This window comes from Ranitomeya imitator, chromosome 2 (assembly GCF_032444005.1).
Source record: "Ranitomeya imitator isolate aRanImi1 chromosome 2, aRanImi1.pri, whole genome shotgun sequence".
Lineage (NCBI taxonomy): Eukaryota > Metazoa > Chordata > Amphibia > Anura > Dendrobatidae > Ranitomeya > Ranitomeya imitator.
The window spans coordinates 470,861,550-470,880,826 of NC_091283.1; the positions used below are offsets into that span (position 1 = coordinate 470,861,550).

The following is a 19,277-nucleotide window of genomic DNA, read 5'->3' on the forward strand; positions in this document are numbered from 1 at the left end:
TTGACACACTCCATATGGAGGTTAAGCCACAAAAGGTCATTGCTAAAGACCAGAGAAAAAAGGAAAAAGTGTGGTAGGAAAAGGTGCACAAGCAACCGGGATAACCACAGCCTTGAAAGGATTAAGAAAAGGCCATTCAAAAATTTGGGGGAGATTCACAAGGCGAGGACTGTTGCTGGAGTCATTGCTTCAAGAGCCACCACACACAGACGTATCCAGGACATGGGCTACAAGTGTCGCATTCCTTGTGTCAAGCCACTCATGACCAATTGACAACACCAGAAGCTTTTTACCTGGGCCAAGGAGAAAAATAATTGGACTGTTGCTCAGTGGTCCAAGGTGTTGTTTTCAGATGAAAGTAAATGTTGCATTTCATTTGGAAATCAAGGTCCCAGAGTCTGGAGGCAGAGTAGAGAGGCCACAATCCAAGCTGCTTGAGGTCTAGTGTGAAGTTTCCACAACCAGTGATGGTTTGGGGAGTCATGTCATCTGCTGGTGTAGGTCCACTCTGTTTTATCAAGACCAAAGTCAGCGCAGCAGTCTACCAGGAAATAATAATAATAAATAATAATTTTTATTTATATAGCGCCAATATATTCCGCAGCACTTTACAATTAAGCGGGGACATGTACAGACAAATTCAGTACATGTTAAGACAATTTAAACAGTGACATTAGGAGTGAGGTCCCTACTCGCAAGCTTACAATCTACAAAGGAAATTTTAGAGAACTTCATGCTTCCCTCTGCCTACAAGCTTTTTGGAGAAGAAAATTTCGTTCTCCAGCAGGCCTTGGCACTTGTCCACACTGCCAAAAGTACCAATACCTGGTTTAAAAACAACAGTATCACTGTGCTTGATTGGCCAGCAAACTAAGCTGACCTTAACCCCATGGAGAGTCTGTGGGGTGTTGTCAAGAGGAAGATGAGACACCAGACCCAATAATCCAAATGAGCTGAAGGCTGCCATCAAAGGAACCTGGGCAACCATAACACCTCAGCAGTGCCACAGGCTGATTGCCTCCATGCCACGCGGCATTGATGCATCAATTGATGCAAAAGGAGCCCCGACATTTCAGTAGGCCAACATTTTGGATCTTAAAATCATTTTCCAAGCCGGTGTTATAAAGTATTCTAACGAGATAATGACTTTTGGGTTAACGTATCGGGTATTCTAGAATATGTAAGTAGTATATAGCACAGGCTACGTACTATATTGCACAGTGACGTAGTATATAACAGCTACGTAGTATGTAACACAGCGTACATAGTATATAGCAGAGCTACGTAGTATATAACAGAGCCACGTAGTATATTGCACAGTCGACGTAGTATATCACAGAACCGACACAGCCACATAGTATATTGCACAGCTACGTAGTATATATATCACAGACCACGTAGTATATTGGACAGTCACGTTGTATATTGCCCAGCGACATAGTATATAGCATAGAGATGTAGTATATAACAGAGCCCACGCAGTATGTAACACAACCCACGTAGTATATAGCAATGTGGGCACTATATGCGTGGTTAAAAAGACTTAAAATAAAAAATAAACATATACTCGCCTTCCGAGGGCCCCTTGAAGTCCTGGCACCTGTGTGCGGTGCACGCGGTAGCTTCCTGTCCCAGGGTTGGTATGAGCGCAGGACCTGTGATGACATCGCGGTCACATGACCGTGACATCATGGCAGGTCCTTCTCGCATAGCATCCTTGGCACCGGAACCTGCCGCTTGCACCGCCGAGTACAGCGCGCCTTGTCGGAGGGTGAGAATAACCTTTTTTTTAAATTATTTTTAACATTAGATCGTTTTACTATTGATGCTGCATACGCAGCATCAATAGTAAAAAGTTCGTCACACAGGGTTAATAACAGGGTTAATAGCAGCGTTAACGGCGTGCATTACACCGCGGTCCGTTAACTCTGGCATTAACCCTGTGTGACCGCTCAGCGCTGACTGCAGGGCAGTAAAGCAGTGGCCATTTCGCTGCCAGACTCTGGCCGTCGCTGATAAAATATATACCGTATATACTCGAGTATAAGCCGACCCCCCCTAATTTTGCCACAAAAAACTGGGAAAACTTATTGACTCGAGTATAAGCCTAGGGTGGAAATGCAGCATTTACCGGTGAATTTCAAAAATAAAAATAGATCATTATTTCCCCATAGCTGTGCCATATAGTGCTCTGCACCGTTTATTATTTCCCCATAGCTGTGCCATATAGTGCTCTGCACCGTTCATTATTGCCCCATAGCTGTGCCATATAGTGCTCTGCACCGTTCATTATTGCCCCATAGCTGTGCCATATAGTGCACTGCATCGTTTATATTTCCCCATATCTGTGCCATATAGTGCTCTGCACCGTTCATTATTGCCCCATAGCTGTGCCATATAGTGCTCTGCACCGTTCATTATTGCCCCATAGCTGTGCCATATAGTGCACTGCATCGTTTATATTTCCCCATATCTGTGCCATATAGTGCTCTGCACCGTTCATATTGCCCCATAGCTGTGCCATATAGTGCACTGCACCATTCATACTGCCCCCATATCTGTGCCATATAGTGCTCTGCACCGTTCATTTTTGTCCCATAGCTGTGCCCCATACAGTGCTCTGCACCATTCATATTGCCCCATAGATGCTCCACATAAATCTGTGCCGCTGCTGCTGCAATAAAAAAAAAAAAAAAAAAAAAAAAAAGCCATACTCACCTCTCTTGATTGCAGCTCCCGGCGTCCGGTCCCGGCGTCTCTCCGCTCTGACTGATCAGGCAGAGGGCGCCGCGCACACTATATGCGTCATCGCGCCCTCTGACCTGCACAGTCAGAGCGCAGATAGACGCCGGGAAGATGGAGCGACTTCGGGAAGATGGAGCGGCACCCGGCGGCTGGAACGTGGACAGGGAGGTGGAGCCGCCTATTCATTTCTCTAATGAGCGGTCCCACGTGACCGCTGAAGAGGGGAAGAAGCTGCAGCACAGAAGACCGTGGGACGGCAGGGGGAGCGCCAGGATCGCTGGGACTAGGTAAGTATGCCTCAGCGCCCTCTCCCCCTCACCCGCCGACCCCACCTCTACCGTGACTCGAGTACAAGCCGAGAGGGGCACTTTCAGCCCAAATATTTGGGCTGAAAATCTCGGCTTATACTCGAGTATATACGGTATATATTAGATGGTGGCCCGATTCTAACGCATCGGGTATTCTAGAATATGCATGTCCACGTAGTATATTGCCCAGCACAGAGCCACGTAGTATATTGCCCAGCCACATAGTATATTGCACAGCCACGTAGTATATTGCCCAGCACAGAGCCACGTAGTATATTGCCCAGCCACATAGTATATTGCACAGCCACGTAGTATATTGCCCAGCACAGAGCCTCGTAGTATATTGCCCAGCCACATAGTATATTGCACAGCCACGTAGTATATTGCCCAGCCACATAGTATATTGCACAGCCACGTAGTACTGTATATTGCCCAGTCACACAGTATATAGCAGAGCCACATAGTATATTGCCCAGCACAGATCCACGTAGTATACAGACTTAAAAAACAAATAAACATATACTCACCTTCCGAAGGCCCGTTGGAAGTCCTGCTATACTCACCCTCCGCCGCCTTTTCCGTTTCTCTGGACGCTCCCGAGGCCGCTCCATTGCAAGCGCCAGCTTCTGCTCCCAGGGCTGGTGTGAGCAGGACCTATGATGACGTCGCGGTCACATGACCGTGACATCACGGCAGGTCCTTGTCGCACACCAGCCCTGGGACGGGACCTCATAGGAAGCTGCCGCTTGCAATGGCGCGGTCCCGGGAGCGTCCAGAGGAGCGGGAAAGGCGGCGGAGGGTGAGTATAGCAGGTTTTTTTTGTTTGTTTTTATTATTTTTAACATGACATTTTTACTATTGATGCTGCATAGGCAGCATCAATAGTAAATAATTGGGGACACACAGGGTTAATAGCAGCGGTAACGGAGTGCGTTACACCGCGGGCCGTTACCGCAGCCATTAAACCTGTGTGAGCGGGGAGTGGAGGGAATTACGGAGCGGGCGCCGGGCAGTTAGTGTAGGGGAGGGACTAATCGGACTGTGGCCGTCGCTAATTGGTCGCGGCAGCCATGCCAATCAGCGAACGAATAACCGTGACAGAAAGACAGACAGATGGAAGTACCCCTTAGACAATTATGTGTGTGTATATATATATATATATATATATATATATATATATATATATATATATATATATATATATATATATATATATATATATATATATATATATATATATATTATTTTTTATTTTTTTTTTCAAAGAGAATTTGTTTATTCACCATTACTCTGATGAACTGTCCTTTCACACTGAATAAGCAGCATTAATATCCAGCATAGAAAATACAAGTTGGTTCTTTGTGTGAAGATAAATAATGTGGCATTCACCAAATGGATTGATTATTCCAAAGTCCTTTTTATGTTATCCAAGTGAGCAAGAGACTTTGGGATTTGCGGGTCAGGGAGGCACACCTGGACCTGTTAAAGCACTCGCAACCCGAAATGGCCGTCGTCCACCTGCACCCTCCCTGTATGCCTCCCTGGCCCACAAATCCCACACAAAGTCTCTTGTTCACTTGGATGAAATAAAAAGGACTTTGGAATAATCAATCCATTCGGTATATATTTCCTGCGTACACACATCTCGTGTGAGGGGTTGACACGTTTAGCTGCTTCTTTGGGTAGACACGGGAACCTTTTGGTGGTGAAGCATGCTGGTTTATTAATGTCAGCATACACCAAGGCAGGGTGCAGAAAAAAAAAAGTGGAGCCTCCTGGCTTAACGAAAAACAAAGCAAAGTATCAGAGTCCTTTCTCTGCACGTTTCAACCTGCAGTTAAGGCTACTTTCAAACTAGCGTCGTTTGGCCTGCGTCGTTTTGGAGAAAAAAACGCATCCTGCAAAGTTGCCCGCAGGATGCGTTTTTTCTCCATAGACTTTCATTAGCGACGCATTGCGACATATCGCATCCGTCGTGCGACGGATGCGTCATGTTTTGGCGGACCGTCGGCACAAAAAACGCTACATGTAACGTTTTTTTGTGCGTCGTGTCCGCCATTTCCGACCGCGCATGCGCGGCCAGAACTCCGCCCCCTCCTCCCTGGAACTTACAATGGGGCAGCGGATGCGTTGAAAAACTGCATCCGCTGCCCCTGTTGTGCTTTTACTTCACAGCATGCGTCGGTACGTCGGCCCAACGCACTGCGACGGGCCCGTACCGACGCTAGTGTGAAAGTAGCCTAAGAGGCACAGTCCTTTAGCTCGTCCAGAAGCTTTCTGGGAGTTCCTGCACTCCCAAGACACGACGCCCACTGACTCATGGTGGCCAGTAATTTAACACCCCATGTGATGATCACATGACCTTGACATCACACAGGTCCAGTCAGGACGCAGCAGTTGGAGATATGGTGGACCCCCGCCCACCAGCTCTATGGAGGTCCTCTAAAACCAGCCCAAACACAGGTTCCTATTAACCATCTCAGCCAGTGACTCCTTCAGAGTGTGTGTGTGTGTGTGTGAAACCGTCCTCCCCTGGATAACCTGTCTGTATGCACACATGATGAGACAAGTGTGCAGCTGGCTCCCACTGCCATACTACTGATTAGTTTGTGGCCACAGATGACTCGGCCTCCTCGGCTGAACTAATTAACGTGATCCCCTAACAAAGGCCGCAGATGCACTCACTTAAACTGCCCTCACTGATGTGTTAATGAATACTGTGGGCAAATACCATTGTCGTGCCAAGCCTTATTACACTGGTAATTGTACAGTACTATCTCAATTTCACTGATCTCGACACTTGCACTTTCCATCCCCCAAGAAACAGAAATCTTAAAGGCCCCTTCACATTAAGCGACGCTGCAGCGATACCGACAACGATCCGGATCGCTGCAGCGTTGCTGTTTGGTCGCTGGAGAGCTGTCACACAGACAGCTCTCCAGCGACCAACGATGCCGGTAACCAGGGTAAACATCGGGTAACTAAGCGCAGGGCCGCGCTTAGTAACCCGATGATTATCCTGGTTACCATCCTAAAAGTAAAAAAAACACTACATACTTACCTACCGCTGTCTGTCCCCGGCGCTCTGCTTCTCTGCACTCCTCCTGTACTGGCTATGAGCACAGCGGCCGGAAAGCAGAGCGGTGACGTCACCGCTCTGCTTTCCGGCTGACCGACGCTCACAGCCAGTACAGGAGGAGTGCAGAGAAGCAGAGCGCCGGGGACAGACAGCGGTAGGTAAGTATGTAGTGTTTGTTTTTTTTACTTTTAGGATGGTAACCAGGGTAAACATCGGGTTACTAAGCGCGGCCCTGAGCTTAGTTACCCGATGTTTACCCTGGTTACCAGTGAAGACATCGCTGGATCGGTGTCACACACGCCGATCCAGCGATGTCAGCAGGGAGTCCAGCGACGAAATAAAGTTCTGGACTTTCCTCAGCGACCAACGATCTCCCAGCAGGGGCCTGATCGTTGGTCGCTGTCACACATAGCGATTTCCTTAACGATATCGTTGCAACGTCACCAAAAGCAACGATATCGTTAACAATATCGTTATGTGTGAAGGTACCTTAACTCTGGTATTAGAATGTTTGTTACTGTGATGCCTGGCACTACCCAGTGTCCCAAGGCTCTGCAAACTCTCACGCTAGAGGAATTGTCTGTGTAAATTGAGCTGAGTTGTCTATTTTGGGGCAACAGCTGATACACCGTCTGATTGTGAGTAGGAAGGGGCACCTGTCGAAGAAGTGTGCTGCTCCACTTTGTCCAAAATTGATTGTAATGATTCAGTGGGGCTACATAGAAATGGCTAGCGCATCCATTAGGACAACTTTCGTATGTTAAGAGCAACATTCAGCTCTGAGAGATGGCCGTGAGTCATATTCCGATCTTCCTGACAAGGTACATCAGTTCTCTCTCCCTCCATAGATGAACCCATAGGGCCACATTACCGGTATAATGAAAGCCAAAACTTCACCACAGAATGTACCCGAAGACCTTATACCACCTTGATTATAACCAGTATACATCTAGTGGTTCCTTTCCCTCATTATCCCCCACCCAGCTTTACCCTTTGACTGGCAGGATCATCCTATCTCCAAATTACCATATATATTCCTGCTAGTATTTGTACATCCAGATCTGTTTTGCACAGGGCTACTCACAAAAGGCACCATCTGGAGACCTTCTCTTTTATAGCTGTTTTCTCCTAGCTGGCAGATGTGTGTGAGCCACACATCGTGGGCCATTAGCCACATGTTGGGGACCCCTGCATTAGGAGATAGCAGGGCATCGCCCTAGTGCCACTGCCGCCTTAACCTAGTGGTTGGACCCCCGCTGGTCAGACACTGATGCCACCTGCTACTGGTATGTCTCCAATGTTTATAATGAGACAGCCCGTCAATAAGCAGGTGCTCACTATGTGGAAATGTAAATGTCTGATGAAGCTTTCGGCGTGCCATGGAGGAATAGGCGAGGAGTATTTCTAGTTACATAACTAATAAGCATTACCTAATGAAAGCTGTATATTTACAGCCGTGACTCACTGACTTTCCTGCTATTTCAGAAAAAAGCAAGTGGTGCATAGTAGTGTAGGAATGTGTACTCACGATGCCGTGTGCATCAGTGATACATATAAAGAGGCCTTCCGATTTTATAGGAAGATTGTAATCTGAAAAGTCCTGCTACTTTTCGCAACTGTAGTGTCAATTTATCAAACTCTGGTAACTTTTGATATTTTAACCCTAGTCTAACACCTCCCCCCCCACCCCCCACCTTTACTTTATACTTTTTCCTGACTATTTATGTACAGCACAAGTAGGATCAGGAGTTGGGCCTGCACCTCGCCCAGATAGCATCTGCAAGTAACTACAGCAGTCTAACTTAGGTTCTGATTGCTGCTGTTAACTACTTGCATGCCCCCTTGTCAGTCTCTTTACTGCAGCGTTTAAGGTGAGCAGTCCCATGCGCTGTTCTTTATAGCACAGTTGTACTGCAGTATATAAAACCCATGATATGTGTCGAAAGCGCTGCCAATTACTGAACGTCTACACATACCCTTATACCTAATACATCTCACAGCTGATGGTTTGATACAATTGTATGTAGTCTGGACAATCTCCTATGAACTGTACACATGGGCTGCACCATTCTCTGAGCTGACGGGTTGTTGCAGTGTATTAGTGTAGGTAAAATATAGAATATTTAGGTGACAGGTTGGTCGCTAGACATTAGTAGACGTTCCTTCATTACATGCTCCTCTTTTTAAGCTAGGCATCAGATCAGGTCTGTCCGCATGTTACATATTGATATTGCACTAATTTTTATCAATGGCTGCTTGGGAAATGTATAGCTGGCCACTGCACCTTCTGAAGCAGGACGCCCTTTAATTCTAATAGATGTGGTCTTCATGTAATGCATGTGATGATGAATTACACGTCTCCCTATCTAACACTCGGATGTAGCGTACTGCACTTCCACAAACTGTGTCAGCTGATCCTAATAGGTCCTAAATACATGTTGGCGTTATAAAGGACTGGATCCAATGGACATTCATTAAGTGTGCAGGAAAGATGATTCTGACGTCTAAATACGAAAGGTTTCTTTGCAGTTAAAGCAATCAGAATGTGGCATGCTGGACCACAAGAAGTAGTAATTGTAAATACTATTTTTCCTTCGTCTCATTGGGGGACACAGGACTGTGGACTATGGGTGCATGCTAATGCCGCCTCGAGGCTGACACTAAGTAGACAAAAAAAAAATTAGCTCCTCCTCCGCAGTATACACCCTGACACTGACCCAGACAGATCCAGTTTATGCTTAGTGTCCGTGGGAGGCACATCTATTTATGAAGATGAGACGGGGGCGACGGACTCCCCCCCCCCCCCCCCCCCCCCGCGACCCTGTCCAGTATGTCTGTACCTGAGACTGCGGTATCGCCCCCTGAATGGGTCGCGTCCTTTACGCAATCTATGGCGTCCCTAACAGGCGATCGAGTCCCTTCAAACCCTGGCTGGGGCCAGGGACAGCGGTTCATCTGTCTTGGAAAGGTCCTCCGGCTCTCAGGAGCCTCCAGCCTGCAGGGGCCGTGCTCCCTCTAGGCAGACGTGGGGGAAACGAACCCACATGGCGTCTACCAGTCCGTCAGGTGCATCGGCATCTTTGAGTTCTGTCTCTCGTTCTCCCTCACCTGTGGAAACGAGTGAACACGGTTCGGACTATGATTCCGAAGGGTCACTTGATTTAGAGGCCCCGGATTACGAGGAATCAGTAGACAGCCTCATCGAGGCCGTTAACAAAACCCTGGGAGTAGAGGACTTAGCCACCTTTTACTTCGGGTCATAAGGTGTCTTTTAAGAAGTTCAAGCAACCTCATAAGGTGTTTTCTACTCATCCTGAGTTTGAGGACTTAGTCCAACGCCACATGGAGTGACCGGACAGACGTTTTTCAAGTCAGAAAGCTCTAGGTGCAAGATACCCTTTCGCACCTGAGCTACGTAAAATGTGGGCAGAATCCCCTTCGGTGGATCCTCCCGTGTCATGTTTGGCCTCTAACACGCTGTTATCTCTGCCCAATGGCTCTTCTATTAGAGATCCGACTGATCGGCTCATAGAAAGCCTAGCTCGTTCTGTGTGTGTTTGAGGCCTCAGGCTCAGCCCTCGCGCCATCTTTTGCGGCAACCTGGGTAGCCAAAGCCATGATATCTTGGTCAGAATCTGTGGCTAAGGCTCTTCAGGATAGGGATTTACCAGTAGAAGTGACGGAGATGTCAAATCAGATAGCTCTGGCCGGAAGCTACCTGATCAATGCATCCTTGAATGCGGCTAATTGTGTGGCATTGGCAGCCGCAAATGCAATTTCTATCAGAAGAGCTCTATGGTTAAGGACTTGGTGGGCGGACTCTACTTCAAAGAAATCCCTAATAACTCTTCCTTATCAGAGTGGCCGACTATTTGGCACAAAATTGGATCAGCTTATATCTGATACCACAGGAGGAAAAAGCAATTTTCTTCCACAACAAAAGATTAAACAGCCGTTTTGTCACAAATTTTAGGCAAGGTTTAAGTCCTTTCGTAACGCTAGGTGGACCACAGCGTCAAGCTCAGTCGCTCCAGGTCGATCTAACCAAGACCGAGATCATCTGGTCTCATATAGAGCCAACCTATTGGCAAGAATGTGATCCCAACTACCAAGATCAAGGGGATCTAGGTATCATCGGTTTTCGGCCAAATGATTGGAGGCAGTCTCGGGTCATTTTCAACAGAGTAGGCGGTCGCTTGCTCCTGTTTCATCAGTCCTGGCTCACTCGTTCACGACAAATGGGTAAGAGAACAGGTGCCCTCAGGGTACAAGATAGAGTTTCACTCTTCCTCCATGTCGATTCTTTCCGTTCCGCCTTCCCAGTTCAAAATCCCGTTTACAAGCATTGTTCAAGGTTGTCGAAACTCTTCAGCTCAATGGGGTCATTTGCTCCCGTTCTGAAGGAAGAAAGATTTTGGGGGTTCTATTCCAACCTGTTCATAGTTCCCAAAAAGGCAGAAGCCGGGGACTGTAAGACCCATTCTGGACCTAAAATGTTTAAACAAGTTTGTCAGCATTCGTCATTTCGGTATGGAGTCTCTCCGCTCAGTCATTGCAGCTATGGAAAAGGGAGAATTCCTAGCTTCCATAGATATTCAAGATGCCTATCTTCAAGTCCCCATATTTCCTTCACATCAAAGATTTTTACGTTTTTCCATAGGCAAACTGCACTTCCAGTTTACAGCTCTGCCTTTCGGGCTCGCCACCGCTCCCAGGGTGTTCACAAAGGTAATGGCAACAGTTGTGTCCATCCTGCATTCTCAGGGCATAGTCATCCTGCCATATTTAGATGACCTTCTGGTCAAGGGATTGACTTTTCGGGGGAAATGTCGGTATCACTCTGGATACTCTGTCCCGCCTAGGGTGGCTTGTGAATCTGAAAAAGTCATCCCTAGTACCATCTTGGAAAATCTTTCCTAGGGATGGTCTTCGACACCTCTTGAGGTTTGACCATCCTTCCCCAGGACAAGGTTCTAAGCCTCCGGCAGGAAGTGAAAGTTCTTTGGCAGCCTGGCCCCCACACAATCCAGTTTTGCATGAGAGTCTTAGGAAGGATGGTGGCCTCTACAGAAGCAGTGCCATTCGCGCAACTCCATCTTCGTCCGCTCCAACATGCGCTTTTGGCAGCCTGGGACAAGAACCCATTCTCGCTCAATCTCAAGTGTCGTCTATCTTCCCAGGTCAGACAATCTCTAATATGGTGAACAATGAGTTCCTCTCTGCAGCAGGGGAAGTCTTTTCCCTCAGCCCATTGGCTGGTAGTCACAACACACGCCAGTCTACTCGGTTGGGGAGCAGTGTTTTGCCAGCACACAGCCCAAGGGCGCTGGTCCTCAAGGGAATCATCTTTCCCGATCAATCTGTTGGAGATGAGGGCGATTCAGCTGGCCCTGCAGCACTTTCATCACTTTCTGGCGGGCCGCCCTGTCCGAATTCAATCGGACAATGCCACGGCTGTGGCATACATAAACCATCAGGGGGGCACCCGCAGCAGGGCGGCCATGCACGAGGTAAAACAAGTCCTCCGCTGGGCTGAAAAAAAACTCTGTGATCTCGGCAGTTCACATTCCGGGCAAGGAAAACTGGGCGGCGGATTTTCTCAGCCGACTGGGCCTTGCATCCGGGGAATGCTCTCTTCATCCCAACGTTTTTCGGCAATTATTCCAGCACTGGGGAACCCCAGACGTGGATCTAGTGGCCTCCGGGTTGAATGCCAAAGTACCCAGGTTCGTTACGCGGTGTTGAAATCCACAAGCAATCGCCGTAGATGCATTAGTCCTATCTTGGAACCAATTTCGTCTCCCATATCTGTTTTCCCCTCTGGCGTTGCTCCTAAAGGTAGCCAGGAAGGTCAAGACAGAGGGAGTCCCAGCAATCCTAGTCGCTCCAGATTGGCCTCGGCGGTCATGATACGCAGACCTAGTGCATATGCTTGCGGAAATTCCTTGGCAGCTTCCTGTCCGAACAAATCTTTTATCACAGGGTCCAATATTCCATCAGAACTTAGAGGCCCTACGTTTGACGGCTTGGCCATTGAATCTTGGATTCTAACCCAGGCCGGGTTTTCCCAAAAAGTAGCCTCTACTATGATTAACGCCCAGAAATCCATCTTGGTGTTTATTTACCATCACACCTGGAAAGCTTTCCTCTCATGGTGCAGGAAGCGAGGTCTTCCTCCTCTACGGTTCTCCATTCCTAACATTTTAGCATTTCTCCAAGCTGGTCTGGATTCAGGACTCGCACCAAGTACTCTTAGAAGGCAAATACAACTTGTTGGTTCTTTTTCAGCGCAAGATCGCTATCAATTCGCAAGTAAAAACTTTCTTGCAGGGAGTCTCTCACATGGTACCTCCTTACAGAGCCCCACTGGAAGCTTGGGATCTTAATTTGGTCTTAAGTGCTCTACAGGAAGCTCCATTTGAGCCTCTCCAAGACTTCTCTTTAACATACCTTTCTTGGAAAGTTCTGTTCTTGGTAGCTATAACCTCCATTAGGCGGGTATCAGAACTGGCGGCCCTGTCCTGTCAGGCTCCGTTTTTACAGTTCCATCAGGATAAGGTGGGGCTCAAGCCAGCACCTTTTTGCCAAAGGTAGTTTCCTCATTTCACATCGAGGACATTGTCTTACCTTCTTTTTGCCCGGCACCAACGCATCGGGTGGAAAAAGCTCTCCATACGCTGGACCTAGTGAGAGCTCTGAGAAGATACATTTCTCAGACTTCGTCTTTTCAACAGACAGATGTGCTATTCATTCTTCCGGTGGGTCATAGGAAGGGACTCGCAGCCTCAAGATCGACCTTAGCCAGATGGATACGATCCACTATTCAGGAGGCCTACCGTATCAAGGGCATGGCCGCCCTGGCTGGGATCAGGGCGCACTCCACTCGAGCGGTAGGGGCTTCCTGGGCGCTTCAGCGCCAGGCATCGGCAGAACAGGTTTGCAAGGCGGTGACTTGGTCCAGTCTGCACACCTTTTCCAAGCATTATAATATCCATACTCAGGCCTCTGCTGATGCAAGTCTGGGAAGAAGGATTCTTCAGGTTGCGGTAGCACACCTATAGGCGGTAAGTGCCTAGGGGTTTATTCCGCTGAGTCTTCTTCCCACCCTGGGACTGCTTTCGGACATCCCACAGTCCTGTGTCCTCCAATGAGACGAAGGAGAAATATGGATTTTTGTGTACTCACTGTAAAATCCTTTTCTCCGAGTCGCTCATTGGGGGATAGAGCTCCCACCCTGTTAGTCTCTTGGATTTTCTTTTTGGATCATTTCAGTCAGTGGAGTTATTCTAGACATGTTCTTGCATTAATACTGTTTTATTTTTTCTCCTGCTTTTGCACCAAACTGGATCTGTCTGGGTCAGTGTCGGGGTGTATACTGCGAAGGAGGAGCTAATTTTTTTTGTCTACTTAGTGTCAGCCTCCTGGCGACAGTAGCATACACCCACAGTCCACAGTCCTGTGTCCCCCAATGAGCAACTCGGGAGAAAAGGATTTTACGGTGAGTACACAAAAATCCATTAGCATTTCAAAAATATTTATACTACGTAAACCATGAATGTAGATCTGGTGCAGAATGTGGAATTGTATGGGCTAGACTAGTCATTTTTCAACGTATGTAACTAAGTGAAGGTGACAGCCCCCTTGGACAGGGCTGGAGATATGCCAGGTGTAATTTCTGTCCACTTGGATGGCAGCTATTTGGGTGGCACACTGTTCCTTCTGGGTTGTTAATGGGTTGATTTGGATTTATCAGTCCCTGTTGGAACATTTAGAGATGGATTTGTCTTAATGTTCTGGGTAACAGGCAGTCAATAAAAGAGCACTTGTCTGCCGCTGGCTTAAACTAGAAGGATTCATCTCACGAGACTGCCAGCATCTGTCACGTCGTAGGCCTGAACACACAGACATGTTCATCTCATGCATCGGCTGCTGTGTACGGGTCAGCACAAAATGCAGCATTGTTTTAATCATTTTATAGCAGATTCTGTATGAAATAGAGACTTCTTTGTCTCACCGCCCTCCCTGCTGTTATATTCTAGATCTCGACTGCAGTTCTTGCCTTCACATCTGCCTTTGAGAGTCAGTGATGGAGTCAGAAGCCAAAGACGGTGACGAGGACAACCTTCAGAGTGCGTTTAAAAAGCTGCGGGTCGATGCTGAAGGGTACGTCATTCCACCGGTCTCCAGCTTTCCTCTCTGTCGTGGGCAGAGCGGAGTCCCTTTTGCCTGGGAGACCTCACAACGTAGCTTAATATACCAAGCTGCATCATATCACCATACAGACGATTTAGAGATGTCGCTGATAAGCACAGAGGAGTTCTGCACAGATAGTGCAGCATAACAAAATGATACTGACATTTGTAACAGAAGCTGTTGCTGTAAACCAGAAGTCCCCAGCCTGCTGAACTACAACTCTCAGAATGCATTGCTTGCTGAATAATGTTTTGCTGCAAGTTCTCCAAATTTTGCCCCCTCTATATCGGTCCTTGATCTGTTTTAGCTATGTCAGAGAATCCAGACCTTAACCTAAGGCTTTTTGTATTGCAGATGCACAACATCGTTGCTTGGAGCAGACGGCTCTGTTTCAAGATCAGGCGGGAGAACCAACCTTGAAGACGTCAAACCAAAAGTTTTGGGTTCTTTGAAGGAAAGTTGGCATGGGTAAGACTGCGCTAAAGCGGAGTGACAGCAGGTTACGAGCCATACAGCTTCTGTTATCCATTACTGTCAGGCCGTATGTGCGCCCTCATGTGGAGAGCTTGGTTAATGTCTCTAACACCACCTCTACATGCGTAGCTCAACTTGTGCAAAGTCTGACCACCATGATGAAGCATTTTGGTCACTTTCCCCTTGGATTTTGTATGCAACGTTGCCCGTCATGAGTTTTATCAGCTGTCAAATTCACGTGGATTCGGACAAAACTTCTTGTGATGTCAGTGAGCATTCACGCGCCTCTATGAACACCCTATAAATACGGCTAAGTGCACATGTCCTTACACACCTATTCTCCTGGATCCAAACCACAAAGATTAACCCTTTGTGTTAGTAAGCAAGTAGCTGAGTTTTTGTTTTTTTTCAAGTGTTACCTGTAAGGCTATGCAGAACCCCGTGCTTAGTATTAAATACAATTGCGGTATTATCAAGTGTATTATCTAAATAGTTAAAGTGTTTTACTATAATCCAGTCTAGCCGACGTGTGTGCTGTGATAAGGACACAGAGCTTGTGTACTTGTTGGCGTTGCTGGGACATAGTCTGAATAGCTGCAGATTGAATAATCCGGAGTTGATGAAGTACAATGAGGTCACTTTACTGTTTGGGAAATCTCTGCAATGCTTTAATTGCCGATGATGTTATTGTTACAGTCTAAGCCATGCCATTTCTTTTACAGTTTTGTGTTTGATAGCCAAGACCCTGATCATATATAGATAATAGGTGGGCTTAACTGATTGCTATTTACATGGTGGCTATGTAAGATTTTATTCACTTCATGTACAAAGTTAACTTGATAATGCACCCTCTAGTGGTAGACTTGTGCATATCTGAGTTAACACTAGACCTATTAAAAAAAAATCATGTCCAATTCACCGTATGAAAAATGAAGAAAAAAAAGAACTAAACCTTTTTTTCCCTGTTAAACTTGCCACCCTCCTCAAACGAGAAGGTGGCAAAGTTAATGCTGCTAAAATCAAGCTGCTTTATTGGCAGAATGAAAATGACATTGCTCTCAAATAAATTCTGCAAAAAAATGATGTTTAATCATCTTCTCGACATTGGACATCCAGTTATGTCCTATTTATTGTCCCAGTGTATAGTGCGAGAAGTTGAGCCTGGACTATACCCATCATTTGTTATACAGCTGGCATCTGCTTGTAACTGCGGTGACCAGAGCTTGTTTTGATTGTTGCACTTTAATAACCATTTTAGTGCTGCTGTTAATCACTAATAGTGCTACTTAAATGATTGATGAGTTGTCATGGCAGCCTGGGGTTGCAGACCCTCTTGTGTGCCGTCTTTGTCCCTATGTAAAGCCCAGCCTATTGATGGCCTTTTAGGAGAACAACCTTTTATCCTTATACTGAAATACAGGTATAGTGCAGTAGATAGAACAAGCAATCGGACAATTTCATGTTCAATGATATAGAAGATGCTAAGCACAGCCTAAATAGGGGAGGTGCACAGTCATAGGTGCCCAAACCTGAACGTATACAATATAAAGTGACTAGCACACTCCAGGGTGTTGTGATGCAAAAATGTGGGGATTTATTACATACAGTAAATCACAAACGTTTCGGTCGATACTGGACCTTCATCAGTGTGCTAGGTATAATTGTATACTTGTATGGCCCCAAAAACAATAGAATACTCGGATTTGCATCAATCAGACATGCTGGAAAAAAAGGCAACAAGCCGGGAAGAAACAGAACCAGGCTAGTCAGCTGACAGTGAGTCCGAATAATAGGTGGCGCTGAGGCTTAAAAGAGCTGTCAGTACGCCGGGACACTAGGGATAAATGCGGTATCCACCGCTAAGTGTGTCACACACAACATAAATCAAGTTTTTTTGTTGCTTTAAATAAAAAATAAACATTTTTTTTAAAGGTTTGATATTTCCGTGAAGATTCATGCTGCCAGGTCATACATCAATATTGATGGGGAAAAGAATTTAAAAAAAAAAAATTTTTTAGAGAAAAGGAAAAAAAAAAATATAGGACAAGAAAAGAAAATTGGCTTTGGGAAATGGTTAACAGTGGCTATTAATGTGTGTGTATATAAGTGAACTGCAGATTGAGGAAGGTGTTCAGGTATTTTTATACAATGTCTGACTATTTTATTTAAAACTTTATTTTTTATTTTTTTGTAGATCATCAAGAAAAACCACTAGGGGAGCCGGAAGAACACCACGAAGACGACGCTCGAAATCCCCAGTACTTCACCCCCCAAAGTTTACACACTGCAGCACAAAGACCACGGGAAACTCTCAACTAAAGCACAAGAGCCTTTGCGACACCGTGGAAGGAGGAGCTGCCGGCAGCCGTCTAGCTGTCAGCGACCTTTCCAGCACTACCATCAGTGGCTATAAAAGATTTGGCCTGGAGCCTTCAGAAGTGTCCGCATCGGAAACTACATCTCAAGTGGGCAAGTCGGATTCTTCCATTCTTCTGGGTAACAGCGGAAACACAAAGGCCAGCCTCCCTACAGATTTCCACTCAGTATCTAAGCTCGGCACGGCTGCAAAATGTACTTGCAACGGTAGTGATTGCCAGTGTGACAACTGGCAAAACATGGAAGTGTACTCCTTTTCTGGCTTGCGGGACATGCTTACAGAATGCGAGAAGACGGTGAAGGAGGACTACTCTCAGTCTTTACAAAACAGAACTCAAACATCAGGAAATGTCTCCTCTGGATCTCCCCGTTCCTGCTCCGAACAGGCCAGAGCGTTGGTTGATGATGTAACTATAGAAGACCTCGCCGGATACATGGAATATTACCTGTATATTCCAAAGAAGATGTCACACATGGCTGAGATGATGTATACCTGATGGCTGACCCTTGATGCATGGGAGAAAAGTAACGCATGTAGGTCACCTCTGAGGGATCTCCTTCTGACCCCTTAAATCTCCACTCATCACTGTTTTGCGGACAATAAATCCCATCATTGAATTACGTACATGGTTTTATTAGAACCACAAAAAAAATAACCAGCCTCTTAAAGGGGTTATCCAGCTCTCATCGATTTCACTCTAGGAAGTGTAAGGTGCTGCAGACCTGGCATCTATCTGCACCTTGCCAGGTCTAGAACAGGACGTGTGCATGATCCCTGGCGAATGGCCATCCAGCGCCTCTCAACTCCTGATGTGGAAGTGAATCTGCTAGATAACTCCCGTTAAATGATATTCTAGCTTTTTGCCATACCACAATGTCTCTGTTAGCCATTCTCCTGTGCCAGTGGCCACACTTGATGTCACCAGCTGAGTAGTTGCATGGAAGCGGCTGTCTCCACATATTGCTAAATCTTAGGGGTGGGGTAGTGCTGATTGCGAAATTCCTAAAATAAGATTGTGTGGTGATGGTGGGCAGGGGTGGGTTATTTGGAAGAAAACCTTTTCATGCAGTATCATGGGCAATCCTTATGTTCATCGCAGTGTTACATGAATGTCAGTCACGTTAGGTAACATTTTGTGTGTTTGACAATAGGAGAAGTAGGCTCAGGATTGTGAAGTGAGAACGGCTTCTATTTAAAGTAAGGCAAAGCGGTGCCCCTGTTGCAGTGATCGTTCCAGCCAATGTATTGAATTGTTTTTGAGCTCACAGTTACGGCTCGGTAGAGTATTGTTGGCTAATAAACATTCATTGAAATTACATCCGCGTCTCATACAGTGTCATTCACTCACTTTCTTTGAAGTCATGGTAAACTGAATAGTGCATGGAAGATGTTGAAAGTATGTGGTCCCCTTTTCTGTTTTTCAACCCCATTGTAGACTCCTCTAACAGTGAAACTGCAAAACCAAAAAAGATATGTTGTGGATCTTACATGATAGATGAACTTGTTACTGATATGCAAATGATGAAAAAATGGAAACTAAATATTAAAAAAATCTACATTTATTTAGTATGGAGTATCGGCGCTATGTGCTTCATTTGCAATTATCTTTCTTTTCTTTATTTATTATTTTCATATATAGCACTAACATATTCCGCAGCACTTTACAGTTTGCGCTGTCCCCTATGGGGCTCACAATCTAAATTCCCTATCAGTATGTCTTTGGAATTATACACCTTTGTGACTCAGTGAAATTATTAATGAGATATATTCTGCCATACTGAACGCACTTGGTCATGGAAGTCATCAAAATCCGCTGGTGGCAGTTCCCTTTGCCATTGCCGACCAATGATGTCCTAGATCTGCTCGATGGGAGACAATGGCGTTCTCCACGTGGTCTCCAGAGCAATCTATGGCTACCTCTGTGTCCAAGGCGCTTAGGCCAATGTCATGCCAACACCTTCTGATGGTTTGTGTAGACGCTGTTTAAGATATGTTTAATCTTGGTTTGTGACGTCTAATTTTACTTGCAGCACAGAATGCATCACCGTGAGCCATTGTTTGAATATGAAGAGACCACTTGGGCAATGCCATGAATGTGAGA

The 19,277-nt window shown here is 46.2% G+C and overlaps 1 protein-coding gene across 2 annotated transcripts in view; it reads left to right on the forward strand.

Annotated features, from left to right (window-relative positions):
- The window catches only part of OSER1 (oxidative stress responsive serine rich 1), a 51,685-nt gene extending 33,193 nt beyond the window's left edge, over nt 1–18,492 (forward strand). The window contains exons 1-4 of one of the 2 annotated variants that reach the window (XM_069751260.1): nt 13,521–13,630; nt 14,172–14,295; nt 14,680–14,793; nt 16,994–18,492. In XM_069751260.1, the coding sequence (XP_069607361.1) occupies nt 14,219–14,295; nt 14,680–14,793; nt 16,994–17,672 (870 nt within the window). In that variant the 5' untranslated portion in view covers nt 13,521–13,630; nt 14,172–14,218 and the 3' untranslated portion in view covers nt 17,673–18,492. Of the gene's footprint in view, nt 1–13,520; nt 13,631–14,171; nt 14,296–14,679; nt 14,794–16,993 lie in introns of those variants that run through there. The other variant, XM_069751259.1, reaches the window with a different exon arrangement.
- The last annotated feature ends 785 nt before the right edge of the window (nt 18,493–19,277 follow it).